Below are 20,972 nucleotides of genomic sequence, written 5' to 3' on the forward strand. Positions count from 1 at the left end.
CAAAGAAACACAAGAGAAATAAAAGAAAAAAAAAACAAAAAAAATGTGTAGTTGAAAACCTGCATATCCACATAATTAATGATTTTTATTTTCAAAATTTCACTCAATCATAATTAAAATGAAAAAAATTAATTAAAAATATTTCCTTAATTATCTCATCATAAATTCAAAAGGGTCAAAAATTATAAAATCATTTTTAAAAACTATCGAAATTTCTTTTTTCATTTATTCATTATAATTTTTTTTTTTTTAAATTATAATCTATGATTAATTATTGATTCAAAAAAAAAAAAAAATCTATATTATTGTTATTATATTTTTGTATTTTTTATAGCAGTTATTACAAAATTTCTTGATGATATTCTTGGATCAAATATTGCTTTTAATTGTGGTGCAATATTATGCTCAGAAAGAAATAAAAATCTATCAAAAAGTACAAGTGTTTCAACAAGTGGAGCAAGCATCATACGTAGCCCTTCAAATATAACAACTTTTTTCCATTCGTTAATATTTTTATTAACAATTTTATTATCAATTTCGTCTTCAGTTAATTGTCTTTCTTTTTCAAGTGGCATTGTAGCCAGCTTGCAGTATCTTAAAATACAAAAAAATCATGATTTATTATTACCAAAAAATATAATTAATAAACATAATAAAAAATAGCGAAATTAGGATAAATTATTTATTATTGTATTAATTAATTCATTATTTATTATTGCATTAATTAAGATAAAATATAATAAAAATACTCACTCATTAAATGACATTTGATTTTTCACTTTTACACTTCCAATATATCCATGTTTTATTCCATCACCTTTACGTACATAAATATCTTCCAAAGCTGCACGATATGCATGCACAATTAAATCATCATACTGACAATTTTTTAATTTATCACAATAATTTTCAACAGCATGGCAAGCAACTTCCAGGGCTTCATAACTCAATGAATTATCAGATTTATCTCTCACAAATTTACTCAATGGATAGCCAATTTTAGCTTCATTTTTACTAAAAAAAAAAAAAAAATATACAACATTTTTAATAGATGAAAAATGTATTTTTTATAATAATTTACCCTGTGGTTAATTTCATGTAACAACATCCAACAACACAAATAAATTTTGCATTATTTTGTTTTATAAAAAATTTTAATAATCTTACAGCTAAATCACCGCAAGGATGTAAACCAATCAAACCAAACTCATTAGTATATTCATCTTCATTAAATAAAAAATTTTTGATTAATATATCATTAAATTTATCTGACAATTCACTTCCTTCATAACTTTCATCAACAATTTTTGTGCAATAATGATATGGTCTTTGACCACAAATTTTTTTAAATGATTTTTTTAATATATTTATAAAATTATCATCATATTTTTGAGCTGAATCAGATAATGATTTTTCTTTTTCAATACAAATCATTTTTTTATTATATTTATATGATAATTTACGTGATAAATGTCCAATACCAGCACCAATATCAATAATTGCATTACAATTACTAACATATGATATGTATGAACAATATTTCGAAAAATTTTCGATTTCATAACGTTTTTTTTCTTTAACATTTTTATTAAATAAATTTTTTAATTTTAATATTTTATTGTTATTATCAATAATATATTTTTCATAATCATTGCAATTTAATTTATTGTTAATTATTTTTTTATTATTACTGCATGAAATTGCAGTGTTGGTTTTTTCATCACGATTTATTGTTAATAATTTTAGCAATTTTCCAAGTGATAATAATGAAAGTGGCAATACATGATTTTTAATTTTAAAATCATTAATTATCCATGATCCAAATTCTTCTGGTGATATATCATCAAGAATTTTAGTCCAAGAGTTTGGCAATTTTGACCATAATTTGCCATGATAAAAATCCTTGAATTAAAAAAAAATAATAAAATAGAACACAATGTACTTTTACCACATGCAATTAAAATTTTACCGGGTCGTGTGAACACAATTGATGGCGCCACTGTTGGCTTTCAGAAAAATAAATAAAGAAAAAAATATTTCCTGTTTCTCTTTCTCTCTCCCTCTTTAGCAACAAATTATTATTAAATGATGAAAAAAAAAAAAAAAAAAATGCAACACATGCAAAACACAGCTTAGCTGTCTACGCAAACTTGATAAAAATAATTTAAAAAATACCCTTTTTTTTACAGTTATAAAAGAGAGAGTATATATTTTAATTTATTATATACTTACTATTATATAAGAGTCTAGAATCCAGCCATAAATTTTGAGGACACTATATATATCGTTAATTGTTTTTTTAATACCCAAACAAACAAGACACTTGCACGTGTTATTTACTTGATCACTCGCCATCATCATCAATATAAAAGTGAGTCAAATAGAATACTGAGCAGTGTCTAAATAGCCCACACACAGACTATTGACGAATGATATATCATGAAATTTGTATTTTAAAAATACAAAAAAATCAAATTGACCATACCAATTGCTTTTACATTATTTACTAAAATAGATATTTTCATACGTATTTTACAATATATAATACACTGACCATTATATAAGTAAACAAGTATATCAAATCAGCCATATGATAAAATGTCAATTGCTCAGGACAACATTAGACATTATTATGTCGTATAATTAGTCCAATACAACTACAGCAAATATATGCTATATAATTTACTGACATCTATAACTTCATGTATAACAATAAAATCAAGTTATGTTCATATATAAATACCATAGCACTATAGCGATTGACGAAAATTCACTGATACCATACATACAGATCTAGAATCAAAATCAATATTTTTATGTAAAAAAAAACGCGCCAATGATGATTCAAAATTTAAATACAAATCAATCACCGTCATATTTAAAAAAATAAAAAAACCATTCAAAAATTTTTTTAATAATAAAAATAAGCTATAACTATTTTAAAACTCAATTTTATCTATAAATTCCATCACGTTTTTTTTTTCTCATCAATAAAATGCATGACCACTAACTTGGTTACTTGATTTTTTTTTTTTATTTTAATTCAAGCAGTGAAAGTAAAGTAAGTTGGTATAAACCGATGCTTCTCATCCGGATGAGCATATTTTTTTTATACGTTTTTTTTTTTTAATTTATTTTTTATTATTTTTTTAACTTGCGGACGGTTTTCTCTTTGCACATTGACTTTTACACGTGTGTCGACTCGTCCACAGTGTTTATAATGAAAAAATAAAATAAAAAAAAATAATCGATTGAAAGAGTCCATTCCTTTTTTGAATTAATAAAAAATTCATGACGTTATTTTGTATATCAAAATGGCAATCTTTATTTAAATAAACTAATCGTAAAATTAAAATATATTTTTAAACTAAAATAATATTTAAAATATTTTTTTATGTTTCTTTTTACTTTTAATTACCCTATGAATACATTTTTTTATTATTGTATATATGCATGAGAAAGAATAATTAAAATTAAACAAAAAAAAAAATCATACAAAAAAAGTGCATTCATGTTTTAACAAAAGGGTATTGTAGTTTAAAATGTATGTGCAAATATGATCTTAATATATTTTTATTAATGACGAAATTTTATAGTATTTTAATATATTTTTTTTTTGTTCTACTTTACAATGTATATGTATATTACTTTCACTCTTTAATAAAAAGTTACGTTATTTATTTATTTAGGAAAAGAAAAAAAATTAATAAATAACATATTTAAAAAATAAATAAACATGTAATATTGTTGACACTTGCATGTGTGTATAACAATATGTTTAGAATTTTTTAAAATAATAATGTTTAAAGATAAATATATATATTTAAATTTTATTCTTTCCTCAAAGTGCCTCCAGTCATTTGTTAAATTACATTTAAAAAAAAAAAACTAATTACGTGTGCACACACCCAACACACACGATAAATTATTATAATAATATTAAGTACTTTCATTTGCTCTATTTTTTTTTTGCTATATTATAAAATATTTTATAATTTTTAATTTATTTATTAATTAAAATGTATTTTTTTATTTTAAATAATTTTTTAAAATAAATATTTGATGTTTGTTTGAGATAAATTCATGATGCTTCAGGAAGATAATGAAATAAAAATAAGAGTAATAAAAGAGAGAGGGTTAATAGAAGAAAAAATAAAAATAAAGATAAAAAAAAAAAAAAAGGATGTTACAATTATCACACGGAGAGATGGAGAATGTCCATTTGGACCTCTTACGCCAACACACAAGTGAAAGTTTTTACCAAGTAGAACGAACGTCTCGATTTGTACCTGGTGTATTTGAACATTCGCAAAATGCTCATCACAATCAACTTGATAATAAAAAATTTTAAAAATATAATTTTTTAAATATAATCCGGTAGGCGCGTCCTTCAAGCTCAACAACCTGTGACCTTAGGTAAAAGCGAATTATATACTAGTGTCCAAAATACCCCTCTCATTTAATTTTTTTTAAAAAAGTTTTTTCAATTCTCTTTTTATTTTTTTATATATGTATTTCTTTTTTTTTTTTTTAATTATCATATTTACTTTCTTTCCCCTTTTTTTTATATGCTCTAAAGAATTTAAGATCTCTTCCTGGGCTCTCTGGGTCATCTCCAAATATTTTCGTTTCACTTCTTCTTCTTGCATTGATAGCCCACACAAATATACACTTTCCACAATATTTTATTAAAATTTATTATAAAATATAAATTATCTCTCTAATTTTTTTTCATAATTTTAAACAAATATTATTATTTTTTTTTATTTCCATAAATAGACCTTGAAATAATTCATAAATATGTCTAAATATAATTTTTATTTAAATTTTTTTTTAATTAATAAAATTATTTATAATTTGTTTAAATAAATAATAAAAATAGCTATTTTCATACTCTTACAGCTTACTTTCATTTTTGTTTAAAAATTAAATTTTATATTTTTCATTATTTAATTTAAAATTATTTAAAATTTCGATATTTGTGTTATCGTCATGATTGATTGATTTTTTATGGAAAAAATTTGATAATTTTTACATGAAAATTTGTAAATATTTATGGGGTATATATATTTATCATTTTAATATCATGATGCTATTTGAAATAATAAATAAATAATATTAAACTCTTCCTGAACTGGAAAGTATGTACTCTCACCACTGAGGTCACACGCCCCGCGGTCATACACGTTTTATTTTTATTTTTTTTTTTATAAATATATTCTTCATTTTAGTAGATTGCTGACTCAGATACTTGACCAATAAACACAAAAAATTGTATATAAACAATAAACATTCTTCACGCCTTTTTTTTAAAGAGAAAAAAAATCTATGTTTTTTTTAAATTTAAAAGAAAAAAAAAAGAGCATTAAATAAATAAAATGAAATATTCATATCATCTTGATAATGTGAATGGATAATTTGTAGTATCATTTATTTATTTAAAATTTCTTTTAAAGTTATTTATTTAATTTTTTTAAATGATGCTGAGGTGAGTTTATTGGAGATGATGGAATTTCGATAGATGGTACTTTTTAATCGTAAAATATTTTATCCAGTCTCTCCAGAGAAAGGTTTATTTTATTTTTTTTATATTTAATGTATCTTCTCTACTTTACTCTACTCCAACAATATATGTGTATTAGAGTGGTGGACAACATGAAATTGTAGAGTGGGAAATAAAAAATAAAAATTAAAAGAGGGTAGACTTGGCAAGGCTTTTGATCCACAATCACAAGTCAGTTTCTTTCTGTCGTTTGTCTCGACATCTTCACAATTATATTATTTATAATTGTGTTTTTTTTTTAATTTTAATTTATGTGGTTTTTTTTTTTTTTTTAAATAATATGTACTTTGAATAATTACTGTGTGTTAAAAACAATATACCAGTGGATAGTTTTTTTTTTTTTTTTTTTAATTTACAAAAAGAAAATTTAATTTTCATCATGAGGCTACTTCAAGTGGTAATTATTATTTACTTTTTTATGTATAATAATTTTCAATTAAAAAAAGAAGAATTAAAAAAAGTGAAAATAATTATTATTCATATTTAAATTAGTGGTATTTAATAATTTTTTAAAAAATAAAAAAATTTACTAATTAAAATAAAAATTCTAGATCTGTTAGAAATATATTTTATACAATTTGAAACTCGTTGACATTAAGAACTGGTATCCATATTCGGTTTAGTTGAAGAAAACATTATTTTTTTATTTTTTTTTGTATAAATATATATAGATATATATTAGGTCTGTCTGTCACCTAACATCATCAATTGAATACCAACTATAATTTCTTATACTGTAAAAACATGACAACTTTTCTTTATTAACCAGGTCATGAAATTGAATCACAGATGAATTACGAAATTTTTTTTTCTATACTCTTAATCTATTTTTAAACAATTTATTATTTTTATTAATTTAATTTTCTTCTTTTTTTTATTTTTTTTTTTTTATCAATATATGTATTATTTATTTATAGGCATTATTAATTGGATTTATTCTGATGTCATTTGGCTCAGAAAATAAAAAAATTCGTGGTAAACGTCAACAATTATATTTTTCACGTCGTGGATCACAATTACCACCATATGCAGTACAAATGGAACCAATTGTACAATATTCACAACGTGATCCACTTTATAATCCATTAGCAAGTTCAAAAAGTGATGATTATTTGCTTGAAGAAACATTACATAATCCTTATAGTTCATCTGAACCTGAGCCAATTATTGAAATTATTATTAAAGAATCAAATGAATCATTACCAACACCACCACCATCATCATCTCAAACTCAAACACAAACATCACGTTTACCAAAAGAACCAATTCAAGTTTTTTATGTTAAATATGAAAATAAAAATCAACCAGATGGTAAAAGTAAAGTTGTTTATGACAAACCAATACCAGCATTAACACCCCATGAAGAACACGAAGAAATTAAATCAGATAATCCATTACCAGTTAATGAAAATAATAAAGATAATGTTGCGTCTTATGTTACACCAGCACCAATTGAACCAAGTACAACATTACGAGCAATTATAAGACCAGAATCAGAAGTTTATCATTCTGGTAGTAGTGGTATTCGTGTGACATTTGGAAGTGAACAAGTACCACCAAATAATCATAATAAACGAAGTGATACTGATACAATACAATCTAAAGGAAATACAACAAATTCAAAAGTATCATTTCCATCATCAATATCAACACCATCGTCATCATCATCACGACGACAACATGGTCCATTTCCACCACATCAAGGATCTTTACCACGTGTACCATTAGCATTTCCACAACAAAGAATTGTTAATTCATTTTCACAACATCAATTGCCACAAAATTTTGGTCCACAACCACAATTTCCATTGCAGCAACAACAACAGCAACAACAGCATCAACAACAGCAATTACCATCTTTGCCATTACTACCACCCCAACAACAACAACAACAGCAACAACAGCAACAGCAGCAACAGCAGCAACAACATTTAAATGCTCGTCAACAAAGACCGTCTATTAATATACAAGGACTTCCGGAAATAAATCAACGACTTCCTTTTCAATCATTCAATCAAGCACCACATCGTATTGCAATAAATCATCCACAACAATCAGGCTTTCCACCAGCTGTCTCAACTTCTCATCAAAGTATTAATTTACAAAATCAACCATTACCACCACCACCACCGCCATCATCACAATCATTTGCAACGAATTTTAATGATCCACATGCATCACAATATAATCAACAACAAATTTATAAACAAGAACAAGAAAAATTAAGATATCATGATCAAAGAAGACAACAAGAATATTTAAAACAAAGAGAACAAGAATTTAATGAACAAAGAAAACAACAATTAAGAACACAAGAAATACAAAGACAACAAGAATTACAAAGACAACAAGAAATTCAAAGACAACAAGATTATCAGAGACATCAAATTGAACAGCTTAAAATTAAAGATAATAAATTAAGATTTGAACAACAACAACAACAACAGCAACAACAGCAGCAGCAAATTCAACAAAATATTAATCAAAATTTTATACAACAACAACCACAACAACAGCCACAACAAATTCAAAATTTAGGAGTCAATAGATTACAACAGCAGCAGCAACAGCAACAACAACAGCAACGAATTGAACAACAAAAACAGGGTGAAATATTAAAATCAGTATCAAAATTAGAACAACACTATGCAATCAGAGAAAATCCATTTAATCAAGGGCCATTTTCACAAAATTCACAAGAATTAACACAATATCCTGACTACACACAAAATCAATACTACAAACAACAAACAAATAATAATTTAAATACTGAATCAAGTACACCACAACCAAATCAATCAATATCATCAACAAAAACACAAGGAAATCAACAATATTATACACAAAAAAATACACAAACAGAACAATCATCATCTGGTCAATCAATATGGGGAAATAATGTTTACAAAGATATTAAACAAAAAATTTTTGCAACACCAGCTACAACAAATATTGCTGCTCCATCATCACCAAGAACAATACAAAAAAATTCTTTATTACTTTCAAAACCAACAACAACAACATCGAAACCAACAACTACAACAACAACAACAACAACAACTCAAGCACCAACAACACCAGCAATTAATCAAGACAGAATAAAAGCAAATATTGCCAATTTACCTGATGAAGTGCCTGAGGATATTCGTGAGCAATTACTTAGTTCAGGCATTCTTAGTAATGCAGATATTCAGGTAACAAAAATAATCATATAAATTTTCTAATTTATTATTTAATTAAAACCTTGATATACTTGTTAGTCTATATAATAATTTTAATTAAAAAATAAATACAACAACAATTAATTATTTTTAATAACATATTGATTTTTTTAATTAAAAAAAGTATTAAATTTTTTTGTTTAATTTAGATACTTGATTATGATAAAATTGGAGATATTCCACTTGAAAATTTACCACCAGAACATTTGGCAAATTTTTATGGTGCCGGTGGTGCTAGTCAAATATCAGCAAGTGAACAAATACCAACAACAATTAAAAATAAATCAAAAATAAATAATAATATTAATAACAATGGTTTAAATATTAATAATAATATTAATAAAAAAAAAACAATAATAAATAGTAACAAAATTGAACATTCAACATTAAAGCCCGGAGGTGTAGAAATGAAAGTAGTAAGATTTGACCCAAATACAGCACAAGGACAAGCAATTGCTGATCAACACATAAATGATGATGCTACACATATTAAACCGGTAACTGTTGGTACACAAGATGATAGTAGTCAATATAATCATTATTTACCACTTAAAGTTAGTGGTACATCATTTCCAATACCAGATGTACCTGAATTAAAAGATCGTAAAATAACAAGTGTTGTTGTACTTGCACCAGTTGACAACAATCAATATAATGATAATGATAAAAAAAAATCAAGAAAATTTGATGATCCATTGGAAATGAAATTTTATGCTGGTGATATATTAAAACTACTTGTTAAAAAACCAACAATTGAAAATTATAAAAAATGGCTTGAACAAGAGAGTAAAACAATACCACAAAATCAATCAGTCATACTTCTTGTTACAACGTAAGAATATTATTATTTATTTAATTTTTATTACTATAATTTTAATAATTATCTTAATCTTTTTTTTTTTTTTTATCTGTATAATTTTTTTTTATTATATTTGATGATTGATAAAATTATTGAGATAAAATTTTTTGGAAAATCATCGACCCTTGCAGATTAAAAAAAAATAAAAAAAAAATTTCTCTATTTAAAATTGTACAGATTCAATTTATCGATTTTCAATAGTAGAAAAACCGGATTTTTTTTTTTTTTTTTTTTGAGATCTGAAAAGAATCAACATTCCATTCTCTTCTTGACAGTGCCACGAATTTTTATATAAAAAAAAAAAAGATATTATAGATTATTTTTTAAGTTTTTTTAAATAATAATAATATTTTTTTATTTTTAGATTGAAAAATCAAGAAAATACAGAAAAAGAAATATTCATGTATGATGTGACAACACAGACAGTGAGTAAATTAACGGGAAACTTGTCTTCCGCTTTTGTTGATGCAGCGGAAAGCAACTCTTCGACACCGGACACTAATAATGATTCAACCGATTTACACTGACAACCGGAATCGTTAGAAAGAAAATAGAAAAAAAATTATTTTTTTTAAAAAAAAAAAAAGAAAATTCAATATGCCTGAATACATATATACAATTGATCATAATAAAATAAATAAAAACAAAAAGAAAAGAAAAAAAAAAAATTTGTGTCGTTTGATCCAGATTCGACTAATTAATGCCATTTGCGTACACTCGTTTATCGTATGAACGTTTTTTTTTTTCTTTTCTTTTTTTATTATTTTGTTTTAATTTTTTAAATGTTATTTTATTTATATTTTTTTTTTATTTTCTTCTATCATCGATTTAATGGAAAGGCGGAAAATAATTATTTTATTTCGCCGGAAGTTTGCCCACTTGGCTCTTTTATGTAGATATTTTCCCTCCGTATTATTATGTATATACGCTCACTCCTTATACTTTTTTTTTTATACAATTTTTTATACTAAAATAAATGATATAACAAAAAAAAAAAAATATTATGTGTACAAATTATTATTGTTTTGTTTATTTGGACTTGTAGATATTTCACCGCCAACAGGTTGTTACGTTTTTTTTTTTTAACTATGAATTGTGTGATGAAGATTTTATTGTGGATTATAAAATTACTGGTTATATATTTTTGAGGTATATAGAAGGCGAATGACTAAAAAATTCTGGTCACAGTATTACCATCATGAATAAAAAATTTTCTGATTAAAATATATATCACGAAAAGAAAAAATTACCGTTAAAAATTTCTCGCGAAAAAAAAATAAATTTGGTATTCTACTAAAATTGAAATAATAAAAATAATTGAAAATAATCTCTAAAAGTTTCAGGACACTTATATTTTGTTGTTTTTTAAATATTAGAAAAATAATTTTGTTAAATTTTCATTTAGAAATATATTTTCGAACATCGGGAAAAAATACAAAAATTCAGAGAATTATAAAATTGAAAAAAAAAAATAAAAATAATTGAAATTAATTTTTAAAATTTTTAGGATAATTATATTTAGGTGTTGTTTAAATACTAGAAGCATAATTTCATGAAATTTTTGCTTAGAATTATTTTTTCGATACACATGACCTGCAGCGAAAAGTCCCGAGTTTTGTCGGAGCTCATTGAGAGCTATATAAAATTAGAAAAAAAATAAAAATAATTCGATTTAAATTTTAAAACTTTTAGAAAATTTATATTTTGTTGTTGTTTAAATCATAGAAGCATAATATTAAAAAATTTTTTATTAGAAATATTTTTTTTTCAACAAATGACATCTTAGAAAAAAAAAACCAAAAATGAAAAAATTATAAAAATGAAAAAAAAATTAATAATAATCGAAATTAAATCTTAAAACTTTTATGATAATTATATTTTATTGTTATTGAAATACTAGAAAAATAATTTTGTGAAATTTTCATTTAGAAATATTTTTTAACAAATATTACCTGCAGGAAAAAGTCCCGAGTTTCATGCGGCAAAGTCCTGTAGGTCATGGCAAATTAAAAAATTGAAAAAAAAAATAAAAATAATTGAAATTAATTTCTAAAACATTCTAGATAATCATATTGTCAAGTTGTATAAATATAATTGTCCTTGCAAAAATATTTTCAAACAGTCATGACCCCTGGATGGAATAAAAATTTTATTATGATTAATTTTCTCCTCAAGTTATCATCATAAAAAATATTCTTATTAATGACTATTCAGGATTGTTTATTCCAACATGCCTTGTCATATTGTTCAGAGTATTTTATCTTAATACCGACTAAAATTTTTTCCACATGAACAATTTTTATAGTAGCATCTGCTCACGAAGCGCTTCTTTTTTTTTTTTTCCATCACAAGTAGGAGGAGATTAACATCGCAGGTTGTAAATTTCTATTGAATCCGTTTATAAATTTTTCCATAATAAAAAAAAACCAAATATAGAAGGCAACATGTTTTCAATCAAAAGACAAATTCCCACGAAAAATCATTAATATATACAACGAAACGACACGTAATCATATTGCTATATAATTTGTGTTTAAATCCCATGTTTATTTTTTTTTTTTAATGTATATCTCAACCCAAATTAGAATACATTCTTCAGTATCAAATATTCAAATGGAAATTTGAATTTTACCAAAATATCAAATTAAATAATAAATACATATTTATGATATTGATATTTTAAAAGTCACTTCGAAATTTTTTTTCTATTACTTTAAAAGGAAATAAAAATTGTGCGAGGGATTTAAAATATTTTTAAATTAATCTTTGACAATTATTTTATTTTTAAAAAAACAGTATATCCATATATAGAGTTGTTTAATTGATTGTTAATCAATTTTCAATTAATTAGTATATTATATTTATATTTATTGAGAAGAAGACATAAAAACGAGAACATCTATTTTCATTGGTGAACATTTGATTATCGATATTAGTGTTATTTATATAATTTATTTTTATTTATCTATTAAACAATTAATTTATATATAATTATTATTTTAAAATTTAAATATTATCATCATTGTTTTGCTGGTTTAAAGTAATGCTCAAGCGATAAAAATGAATCGCGTTCTTGAAATTTTTTATGACTTTTTTAAAAATATTTTTAAAAAATCCAATAAATTTTGCTGAAATTCCTACTTATATGGAGTAATATTATTATTTTAAAAATTTAAAAAATCCTTGAATTTTTATAAGCTAAAATAAATATTATTTTTCATGAAAAAAATATTATTTTTTCAATTTTTAAATAAAAGTAGAATTTCAAGGCTAAATATTATAAACCCTGAAATAACAAACAGCTTATTTTATTTATAAAAATATTTTTAAAAAATAAAAAACATTTAAATATTGGAAAAAAAATGTTTAAATTGTCATTTTTTTCGTCGAGGTCATTAAGTAATCTATTGTTATAAAAATATAGAATATGTTTTTTTACATTTTATAGTTTTAAAATGTCGTATCTAAGATAAGAGAATAAAAAAAAATAAACAAATAAAAAATGCATTCCAAAATTTATTGTAAAACCTGATAATAAATAAAATACCTTGAAAATATTGTTACATATACCTATATATATTTTTTTTTTCCATTATGAAATATAATTTAAAAAATATATTTTAAACAAAATAAAAAAAAAAAAAATACAGATGAAGCAGGTTTCCCTTTTCCCTTCGAAATAATTCCTAATTTTTTCTTGATAATAAAATCTCTCCCAAAAAAAAAATAATCTAAAATTATTATTTATTTATCCATTATAATTTTTTTACAATATTTCCGGTTCAATAGCATAAATTTTTATATGAAAAAAAAAGTATTTTCACTTAGCAATGTTAAAATATATTTCATATAAAAATTAATCAATTTATTTCAAGTAAAAAAATAAATCCAAATGAATATCTTTACTCAAATAATTATTATTTTTTTCTTACGTAATAATGTAAATACTCATTATTTATTTATTTAATTTTTGAAGGATTTTTTAAAAAATTATTATAATTGGAATAAATTTATCATTCAAATTTTGGGTTATTAATAAAACAAAATGAAATAATAATAAAATGATTAATTAAATAAAAATTAATTAAATAATATTATAATAATATGCATTAAATAAAATAATTTAAACTTTGATAAATATTCGACAAGAATTTGAAAAAAATAAACAATAAAAAAAACCAGTTAAAAAATGATTGGTTTATTTTTTTCAATGTCATTATATTATTACACGAGAAAGAATAATCTATTGGTGGAAAAATAATATAAATTTATCACAAGTACTAAACCAGGAAGAACAATAAAAATTTCAACAAAAATATTAAGAACTTTTCAGTTTAATTTTTCATATATACCTTCAGTCGTCTTCAGACTTCATTTCCGATTCAACGTGAATTTAAAAAATCAAACAAACATTTAAATTATTTTTTTAAAAATGATTACGAAATTTCTTTTGTCAATAATTGCATTGATATTTTTAAAATATCAATGTAATTGTGAAACTACAGAAAGTGTATCTCGTAATTTTAAAAAAGCAGCAGTTTGCGCTGGTGCAGATGAATGCGCAGAAATTGGATTGTAAGTAAAAAAATTTTTAAAAATAAAAATATTTAATTAAACAAATAAATAACATTTTTGTATTATTTTTAAAATTTTTTAAAGATCAATTTTAAAAAAAGGAGGAACAGCAGTTGATTCAGCAATAGCAACAATGATTTGTAATGGTTTAGTCCACATGCATATAGCAGGATATGGTGGTGGATTTTTCATGACAATTTATCAAAGTGATACTAAAAAAGTATCATTTTTAAATGCCAAAGAAGAATCACCAAAAGAAACAACAGAGTATTCATATAAACAACTTCCACTAGATGCAAAAAGTGGTCTTCGTATTGCAGTACCTGGTGAAATTGCTGGTTATGCTGAAGCTCATAAAAAATTTGGTAGTGGTAAAATTTCATGGTCTGAATTATTTCAGCCAACAATTGATCTTTGTAAAAACGGATTTAAAATAACAAAAACATTGCATGATGCTCTTGAAAAATCACAAAGTGATATAGAAAATGATGAAACATTGAGGTATAATTTTCTATTTTATTTATTTTTTATAATATTATATTACTATAATTATTAATTTGATGTTTAGAGAATTATTTATGGATAATAAAACAAATAGTCAGTCGTTAAAACGAGAAGGACAGTTGGTAAACCAAACAACACTTTGTAAGACACTCGCTACAATTGCATTAAATGGTTCAAGTGAATTTTATAATGGTACACTTACTAAAACAATCGTTGACGATTTACAAAAACAAGATCTACCAAGTATCATAACAGAGGATGATTTTTCCAACTACAAAGCTGAATGGCTTGAACCACTTTCAATAAAATTATCAAATGATTTAACACTACATACGTCAAATGTACCAAGTAGCGGTGGACTCTTGACACTTATAATGAATATTCTTGATGAATTTAATTTTACTCCAAACAGTTTAAATGGTACTGATAATACATCATTGACATATCACAAAATAATGGAAACATTTAAATGGTCATTTCCACAAAAATACAAACTAGGAGATTCTAAATTTTCTAAAAAAATATTCGATGTAAATAAATATTATTAACTTTTTTTTATTTTTTTAATATAAAATATAATTTTAGTACAATTTTATTTAATAATAAATAATTGGCTTACAGTTATTGGCCAATGAATTTACTTCAAAAGATTATGCAAAATCTATAAAAAAAAAAATTAATGAAACAAAAACATCAAACACAGAGAGTGATTATGGTGGTAAAGAATCAGTTAACGATCAAGGAACAGCTCAAGTATCAGTTATAGATTCAAAGGGTAATGCTGTTTCAGCAACAAGTAGTATTAACGCTCCGTAAGTTAATTTTGGTATTAAAATTTAAAAAAAATATATACTTGTTGATTTAATGATTATTAAATTTTTAGCTTTGGAAGTGGTATTGTTAGTAAGAGTACTGGTCTTATTTTTAACAATGCAATGGATGCTTTTTGGACTCCAACAGTAACTGGTCCAACTGGAGGCGAAGAAAGTCAAGATGGTAATAGAATTGATGCTCAAAAAAAACCATTGTCATCAATGCTTCCAACAATTATAACTGATTCAAAAGGAGATGTTAAAGTTGTTATTGGAGGAACAGGAGGAACGAAAATAATAACATCTGTTTCATTTGTAAATATTATAATAAATTGATATAAATATTTATTGAGTTTAAAATATATATTTTAATATTTTAGGTACTTGCTAGATATTTGTGGATGGGAGAGAATATGAAAACAGCTATTGATGCAAATAGAATTCATTATCAAGATATTGTTATGAAAGTTGGTACTGAAAAAATGGACAATGTCGCTCAAAAACTGAAGAAAAATTATGGTCATAGAGTCGTTCTTTTGAAAGAACCACACAGTGCTATTTGCAGTCTTTCAAAAGAAAATGGTATTATCAATGGTGTTGCTGATGGTCGTAGAGGAGGAAATGTTACTGGTGAATAAAATGATGAATAAAATATATTGTTTGTTATATAACTTATTCATAAAAATTAAATTCTTGTAAAATGATTGATAAATCATTTATTTTTAAACTATATTATATATAATAATATACAAATATCAATTTTGACATATTAATTTTTCATCTAATAAATATGTTGTTTTTTTTTAATAATTATTGTTATATTGTTAAAATGTTTAATGAATCTAGTATATTAAATAGAAAATTATTGGTCATAAATATAGCTTACGAATTATCTACTTTTTGTTTTCTTGTTTCTCTTTTTTGATAATTTACTCTTAAATATTCATATTCAATATGTTTGTTAGACATTATGCTATCTTCACATGACATGTCGACTCTCAATTTTTGTTTACGATTTCTTGATATTTCTTCTGCTTTCTTGATAAATTCAGAAGTTACACCTGTGTTTTCAACGCCAATATATCTCAACTCTGGTGAATTTTCAAGAACTTTTATGGCTGATTCATCTGTAATTTTATTGCTGTATGGTAAGATCAATAATACCATATTTTTGAGCAATTTAATTGATGAGTCAGTGACGTTATTAAACCCGAGACAATCAAGGTTTCTTAAATAAGTCATCTTCGAAATTGCTACTATACCAGCATCGGTTATCAAAGTACTATATATTAGTAGTGTTTGTAATTCCCTCATGACATTGGCAACATTATATAAAAAATCATCAGTAACTCGGGAATTGTTAATATTTAATTTCTCGACCCGCTTATATATTTCTTGGGAAGTTAATTTATTTTGACGATATTTATACTCGTCAAGACTGACTTTTATTTGAGAATTTGTCAAAATTAAGCCGATTAAACTTTGAGGAAAATTTATTCCACCAATGTGCAACGTTTCCAAGACCTTCAGTTGAGAAACCACCTGCAAAACAAATAATTCATGAGTACCTATATGTAAAGAATAAAAAGGAGTGTTTTTTTTTTTTTTTTTTTTTTTTATTAGTAATAGATATAGAGTTTAACTTACACTAGTGGTTTCTTCTGGAAAATTAGTATTGTCCTCCATGCATCCAGACCAATTTGACAAATTCAGTTCAGTCAATGTATCAGCAACGTTTAACAATGACTTGATCAAAGTAACAGGTATAGATGTATCGAGCGTTTTAAAACATTGAAATATAATTTTCAATACTTTTAGTTTCAAAAGACGTGTAAATGCATTATCTAATATTGCATCGTCAATATATTCAATTCTTATTCGAAGTTCTAAGAGATTTGGACAAGATTCATTGATAACTGGTACAATGTTACAATGGCTATATGCTGCCAAGTCTAACTTTGTTAAATAACGACCACATTTAAAAAGGAGTGATTTTAAAAAACGGAATTGTCGATCGATCGTTGGATAAATTCTTTTTAAAAAATGTGGATACTCGTCATATTCCCAATGAGTTAGTTCAAGTTTTTTGACATTAGACCAAGAATAATCAAGGGCTCTTTTCCATTGTTTGCATACTAAAAAAATAAATTAATCGTCATTACTAAATAATATTTTTTTAAATAAAATAATTTATTTTACCCAATGCAATTTTTGGTCTTTCACATACTGGAAGATACATGAATATCTCAGCCAGGCAATCATCATTAACACGTTCCATTGTCAGTACATCTTTGGCGTATGAATGATCATTATGATGACCGTATAGCTAAAAAGAATAATCAACATTAATAATCTTATTATACTGTTAACATAATTATTTAAACTGAACGCGGCTATTGGTACCCATTCAAATATAAAGTGTATAAGTGCAGTAAAGTGTAAGTTTTAGCTACAGTTGGACTAGCTTGGACTACTAAATCTACTTTATGTTTATATTCAAATCTACTCTAATCACATCTTATATTTATTATTATCATTTAATTTAAGTTATCAGTTTATTAAATTATTATTGTTATTATTATTAGGTTAATTCAATATTCAATCTGAAAAGAATCGTGGGGTATACTGAAGTTATTTTGGACCTTATTTTTTATTTCGCTGCAACGTGTTGAAATTTGTCTCATAGGTGAAGATCTACTCCACGGTTTTTGCACCAACTCTGATTCACGTAATCTTCTGAAATGAGTCATATTTCATAAAGTGTGCTATGCAACTGTTTATATACTTTTGGTTTAATATTTTCTCTATTTCTATGTGTTATATTAAAAAAGATATCCAGCTTTTTTATTTATAGATAAAATATTTCGCAGTCGGTTAGACGCTATCGAGTATCGACTACATACCACTACATACATATGTACATTTCGAGTTATTATCGTTTCTATTACTTTCTAACCTCACTTTCAATTCAACAGCGAATCCGAAATCAGCTGTAGAATAAATAACAATATTATAACAATATAAATTGTTGAAACACAAAAAAAAATAAACATGTTTGGCAGATTGTTGACAAATATTTATCAAAAATTACCGTAAGTAATAATTTAATATTCAAAGACAATATAAAGCTTAGACTATTGAACTTTGTTGTGATTTAGGACAATCGGTGTTCTTTCTCAAGGCTACATAAATCCAATGATAAATCAAACACGATCAGTAAGTGGAGCATTAAAAGGAATTCGTTGGGATCCAATGCCAATTCATAAAGTATTGAGATGTAGATTTCCACGACCAAAAGAAACAAAACGTGTTAAACAAGGTTTCAAAGCAAGAATGTCAACACTTCATGGACGTAAAATTATCATGAGACGTATTTTAAATGGAAAAAGTATTTTAACACATTAATATTCTAATAATAATTATATAATTGATACAAAAAGAAAAATAAACAATAACATTGCTTAAAAGTTTAAAAATTTACTGTACATTTTTATTTACAACATCTTCATTAACTGTCACATTTTCATTACTATCAATTGATGATGATGGTGGTGATTTAGTATCAATTCTTAATCGATCAAGAGTATATTCGAAATATGGAAATAATGGTGCTTTAATTGTAACATTATTATCTTTTTTTAAAAATGAAGGAAGATAAATTTCTTTCAAATGAATATGAGCTGGAATAATTGTATCTCTGTATGATTGAATTTTAATTAAATCCAATATTTCTTTTTCATTTTTTGGTGGTACATGTGCAGCTTCAATTAATGGATTAATTTCAATTAATTTACCAAGTACAATTTGTGATCTTGAGCCATAAATACGATCACCCAATATTGGACATAATAAATTTGATGCTGCAAATAATCTTATTGCATGCCATTGTGTTGTTGATGATTTTATTTCAACAAGTGATGCTAAATTATGTGTTGAATTACCAATTATTTTGTATTGTATATTTAATATCTTAATTTCACCTCTTTCTCTTTCATTTGATCCCCATTTTTCAACAATTACTGGCTAGAAAATAAAAACATATATTAATGAATATATTTAAATAAAACAAAAGCAAAATTTGATGATAAAAAAAATGATGATAACATACAACTGGTCTTTTAAAGTGTTCTGGTCTTTTTAATTTCATGGCAAGACGTTTTTCACCTTGTGGTTGACCTGGTACTCTTCTTGTTATTGTCCAATATGTTCTTGGTATTATTCTATCAGCTTCTGCTATTCTCAATGATTTAACAACACCAGCTTCAATTTTTTCATCACTACCCAATAAAGTAACTCCACTTGTAAACCTTTAAAAGAAAAATCATATTGTTATTTAATCAAAACATTTAGATTTTATTAAATAAAATAATTACTTTTCTGGTGTTCTAATAATTCTGAGTGATTCATAGTTCAATTCTTTGGCTAACATTGGCAACACATCAGAAAGTGTATAACTAACTTCATGAACTATTCCACTTGGTGATTTATTCCGATTTGGATTGTCATCTAGAGTTCTTGCTGATATACCATATGGTTTATTTAACCCTACTAATCCATCTGAAGAAAAAAATATAAACAATTAACTCCAGCAACTGCTGCATCATCAGATAAAATAACAAGTTCAACTTGAATGACACATAATGTATCACCAATGGATGGACCATCACCATCACCACCAACAAGTAATCTTCCAAATCATCACAATTATTATGCTAAATAAATTATTTTGTTTTTCTTTTACCTTTGTTATAAATAACTTGCTTCAACATGTCTTCAATGAAAATTTGTTTTGATCTCCAATTATGTATTTTTCCATATGGATGTGGTTTTTTTTCCTTATCCAAAATATTTTTATTATTTTTTCTATAATAAGGCTCTGGATTTGTATGAGCATATCTTGTATTTGTCAATAAACAAATTGTTCTTTTATTTACAATCCTTTTAATAATGCACTCCATTTTTAATTATTATCAAAAAACACACTGTCTTCTCCTCGTGTTCGATATTTGATTAACAATTAAATATTATCAATAATTTTCTTTGTTTCCATGAAGAAATCTAAACCAACAAATTCAAATATGTTTGATTAAACAATTAGACAATTGATCATTCATAAAATTATTTATAACAAATTACAAAAAAAATATTAAATTAAAAAACATTACAATTATTGTTATTATTTATAAAAAAGTTTCAACCGGTTGCCATATAAATTCGTGGCACCATCAACAAATTCCTAAAGAGAAAAAAAAAAATTTCTTTTTTTTTGTTAATTAATTTTAGCGCACTTTAGCGATAAAATGAAAATCAAAATATAATTTCAATTAGAGATATTAATTAAAATAATTAGACATTATAATTTTACAATAAAAATAAAATTATATTTTTTTTTTTGTTTAATAATGACGTCATTATGATTGGCGCCTCTACACTGTAAT

The 20,972-nt window shown here is 24.3% G+C and overlaps 6 protein-coding genes across 7 annotated transcripts; 3 read left to right on the forward strand and 3 right to left on the reverse strand.

The window, feature by feature from the left end:
- Nucleotides 1–329: 329 nt before the first annotated feature.
- On the reverse strand, nucleotides 330–2,369 carry LOC122858282 (protein RRNAD1-like; the record flags this gene model as incomplete). The annotated part of the gene is made up of 4 exons (XM_044161075.1): nucleotides 2,233–2,369; nucleotides 1,082–1,902; nucleotides 754–1,014; nucleotides 330–594 (listed from the first exon to the last, which is right to left on the reverse strand). Coding segments are annotated over exons 1-4 (1,476 nt in total), but the record flags the coding sequence as incomplete, so codon positions are not given.
- A 3,547-nt stretch (nucleotides 2,370–5,916) lies between these two features.
- Nucleotides 5,917–10,573, forward strand: LOC122858277 (myb-like protein I). 2 transcript variants are annotated; one of them, XM_044161069.1, is made up of 5 exons: nucleotides 5,917–5,960; nucleotides 6,481–8,757; nucleotides 8,934–9,077; nucleotides 9,111–9,616; nucleotides 10,008–10,573. In XM_044161069.1, the coding sequence occupies exons 1-5, from the start codon at nucleotides 5,943–5,945 to the stop codon at nucleotides 10,168–10,170; spliced, it is 3,108 nt and encodes a 1,035-aa protein (XP_044017004.1). In that variant the 5' UTR covers nucleotides 5,917–5,942; the 3' UTR covers nucleotides 10,171–10,573. The 2 variants fall into 2 exon arrangements, with proteins under 2 accessions (XP_044017004.1, XP_044017003.1); XM_044161068.1 differs by having other exon boundaries at nucleotides 8,934–9,616.
- A 1,300-nt stretch (nucleotides 10,574–11,873) lies between these two features.
- LOC122856541 (glutathione hydrolase 1 proenzyme-like) lies at nucleotides 11,874–16,172 on the forward strand. Its single transcript, XM_044158216.1, has 7 exons — nucleotides 11,874–11,895; nucleotides 14,149–14,218; nucleotides 14,303–14,719; nucleotides 14,787–15,142; nucleotides 15,372–15,534; nucleotides 15,606–15,840; nucleotides 15,915–16,172. Exons 1-7 carry the CDS (start codon nucleotides 11,874–11,876, stop codon nucleotides 16,170–16,172), a joined length of 1,521 nt encoding a protein of 506 aa, XP_044014151.1.
- Nucleotides 16,173–16,416: 244 nt separating this feature from the next.
- Nucleotides 16,417–18,298, reverse strand: LOC122856542 (F-box/LRR-repeat protein 12-like). Its single transcript, XM_044158218.1, has 4 exons — nucleotides 18,177–18,298; nucleotides 17,734–17,860; nucleotides 17,182–17,669; nucleotides 16,417–17,076 (listed from the first exon to the last, which is right to left on the reverse strand). The coding sequence occupies exons 1-4, from the start codon at nucleotides 18,282–18,284 to the stop codon at nucleotides 16,417–16,419; spliced, it is 1,383 nt and encodes a 460-aa protein (XP_044014153.1). The 5' UTR covers nucleotides 18,285–18,298.
- A 166-nt stretch (nucleotides 18,299–18,464) lies between these two features.
- LOC122858290 lies at nucleotides 18,465–18,997 on the forward strand. Its single transcript, XM_044161083.1, has 2 exons — nucleotides 18,465–18,626; nucleotides 18,693–18,997. Exons 1-2 carry the CDS (start codon nucleotides 18,586–18,588, stop codon nucleotides 18,937–18,939), a joined length of 288 nt encoding a protein of 95 aa, XP_044017018.1. The 5' UTR covers nucleotides 18,465–18,585; the 3' UTR covers nucleotides 18,940–18,997.
- Nucleotides 18,998–19,002: 5 nt separating this feature from the next.
- On the reverse strand, nucleotides 19,003–20,846 carry LOC122858286 (mitochondrial mRNA pseudouridine synthase RPUSD3-like). The gene is made up of 5 exons (XM_044161078.1): nucleotides 20,700–20,846; nucleotides 20,276–20,592; nucleotides 19,908–20,091; nucleotides 19,643–19,841; nucleotides 19,003–19,557 (listed from the first exon to the last, which is right to left on the reverse strand). Exons 2-5 carry the CDS (start codon nucleotides 20,490–20,492, stop codon nucleotides 19,012–19,014), a joined length of 1,146 nt encoding a protein of 381 aa, XP_044017013.1. The 5' UTR covers nucleotides 20,493–20,592; nucleotides 20,700–20,846; the 3' UTR covers nucleotides 19,003–19,011.
- Nucleotides 20,847–20,972: the final 126 nt, after the last annotated feature.

The sequence above is a fragment of the Aphidius gifuensis genome, linkage group LG5 (genome assembly GCF_014905175.1).
Source record: "Aphidius gifuensis isolate YNYX2018 linkage group LG5, ASM1490517v1, whole genome shotgun sequence".
NCBI lineage: Eukaryota > Metazoa > Arthropoda > Insecta > Hymenoptera > Braconidae > Aphidius > Aphidius gifuensis.

Coding starts and splice junctions, on each gene's coding strand:
- LOC122858286 (XM_044161078.1), bottom strand. CDS start 20,492: ATGGAGTGCATTATTAAAAGGATTGTAAATAAAAGAACAATTTGTTTA. Junction 20,092..20,275: donor GCAAGTTATTTATAACAAAG/GTAAAAGAAAAA, acceptor TTTTTTCTTCAG/ATGGATTAGTAGGGTTAAAT. Junction 19,842..19,907: donor ATTATTAGAACACCAGAAAA/GTAATTATTTTA, acceptor TTTCTTTTAAAG/GTTTACAAGTGGAGTTACTT.
- LOC122858277 (XM_044161068.1), top strand. Junction 8,758..8,933: donor TTAGTAATGCAGATATTCAG/GTAACAAAAATA, acceptor TGTTTAATTTAG/ATACTTGATTATGATAAAAT. Junction 9,617..10,007: donor GTCATACTTCTTGTTACAAC/GTAAGAATATTA, acceptor TTTTATTTTTAG/ATTGAAAAATCAAGAAAATA.
- LOC122858290 (XM_044161083.1), top strand. CDS start 18,586: ATGTTTGGCAGATTGTTGACAAATATTTATCAAAAATTACC. Junction 18,627..18,692: donor AATATTTATCAAAAATTACC/GTAAGTAATAAT, acceptor GTTGTGATTTAG/GACAATCGGTGTTCTTTCTC.
- LOC122856542 (XM_044158218.1), bottom strand. CDS start 18,284: ATGACTCATTTCAGAAGATTACGTGAATCAGAGTTGGTGCAAAAACCG. Junction 17,861..18,176: donor GCAGCGAAATAAAAAATAAG/GTCCAAAATAAC, acceptor TATTCTTTTTAG/CTATACGGTCATCATAATGA. Junction 17,077..17,181: donor TTCCAGAAGAAACCACTAGT/GTAAGTTAAACT, acceptor TTTGTTTTGCAG/GTGGTTTCTCAACTGAAGGT.
- LOC122856541 (XM_044158216.1), top strand. CDS start 11,874: ATGCCTTGTCATATTGTTCAGA. Junction 14,219..14,302: donor GAATGCGCAGAAATTGGATT/GTAAGTAAAAAA, acceptor AATTTTTTAAAG/ATCAATTTTAAAAAAAGGAG. Junction 15,841..15,914: donor GAACGAAAATAATAACATCT/GTTTCATTTGTA, acceptor TTAATATTTTAG/GTACTTGCTAGATATTTGTG.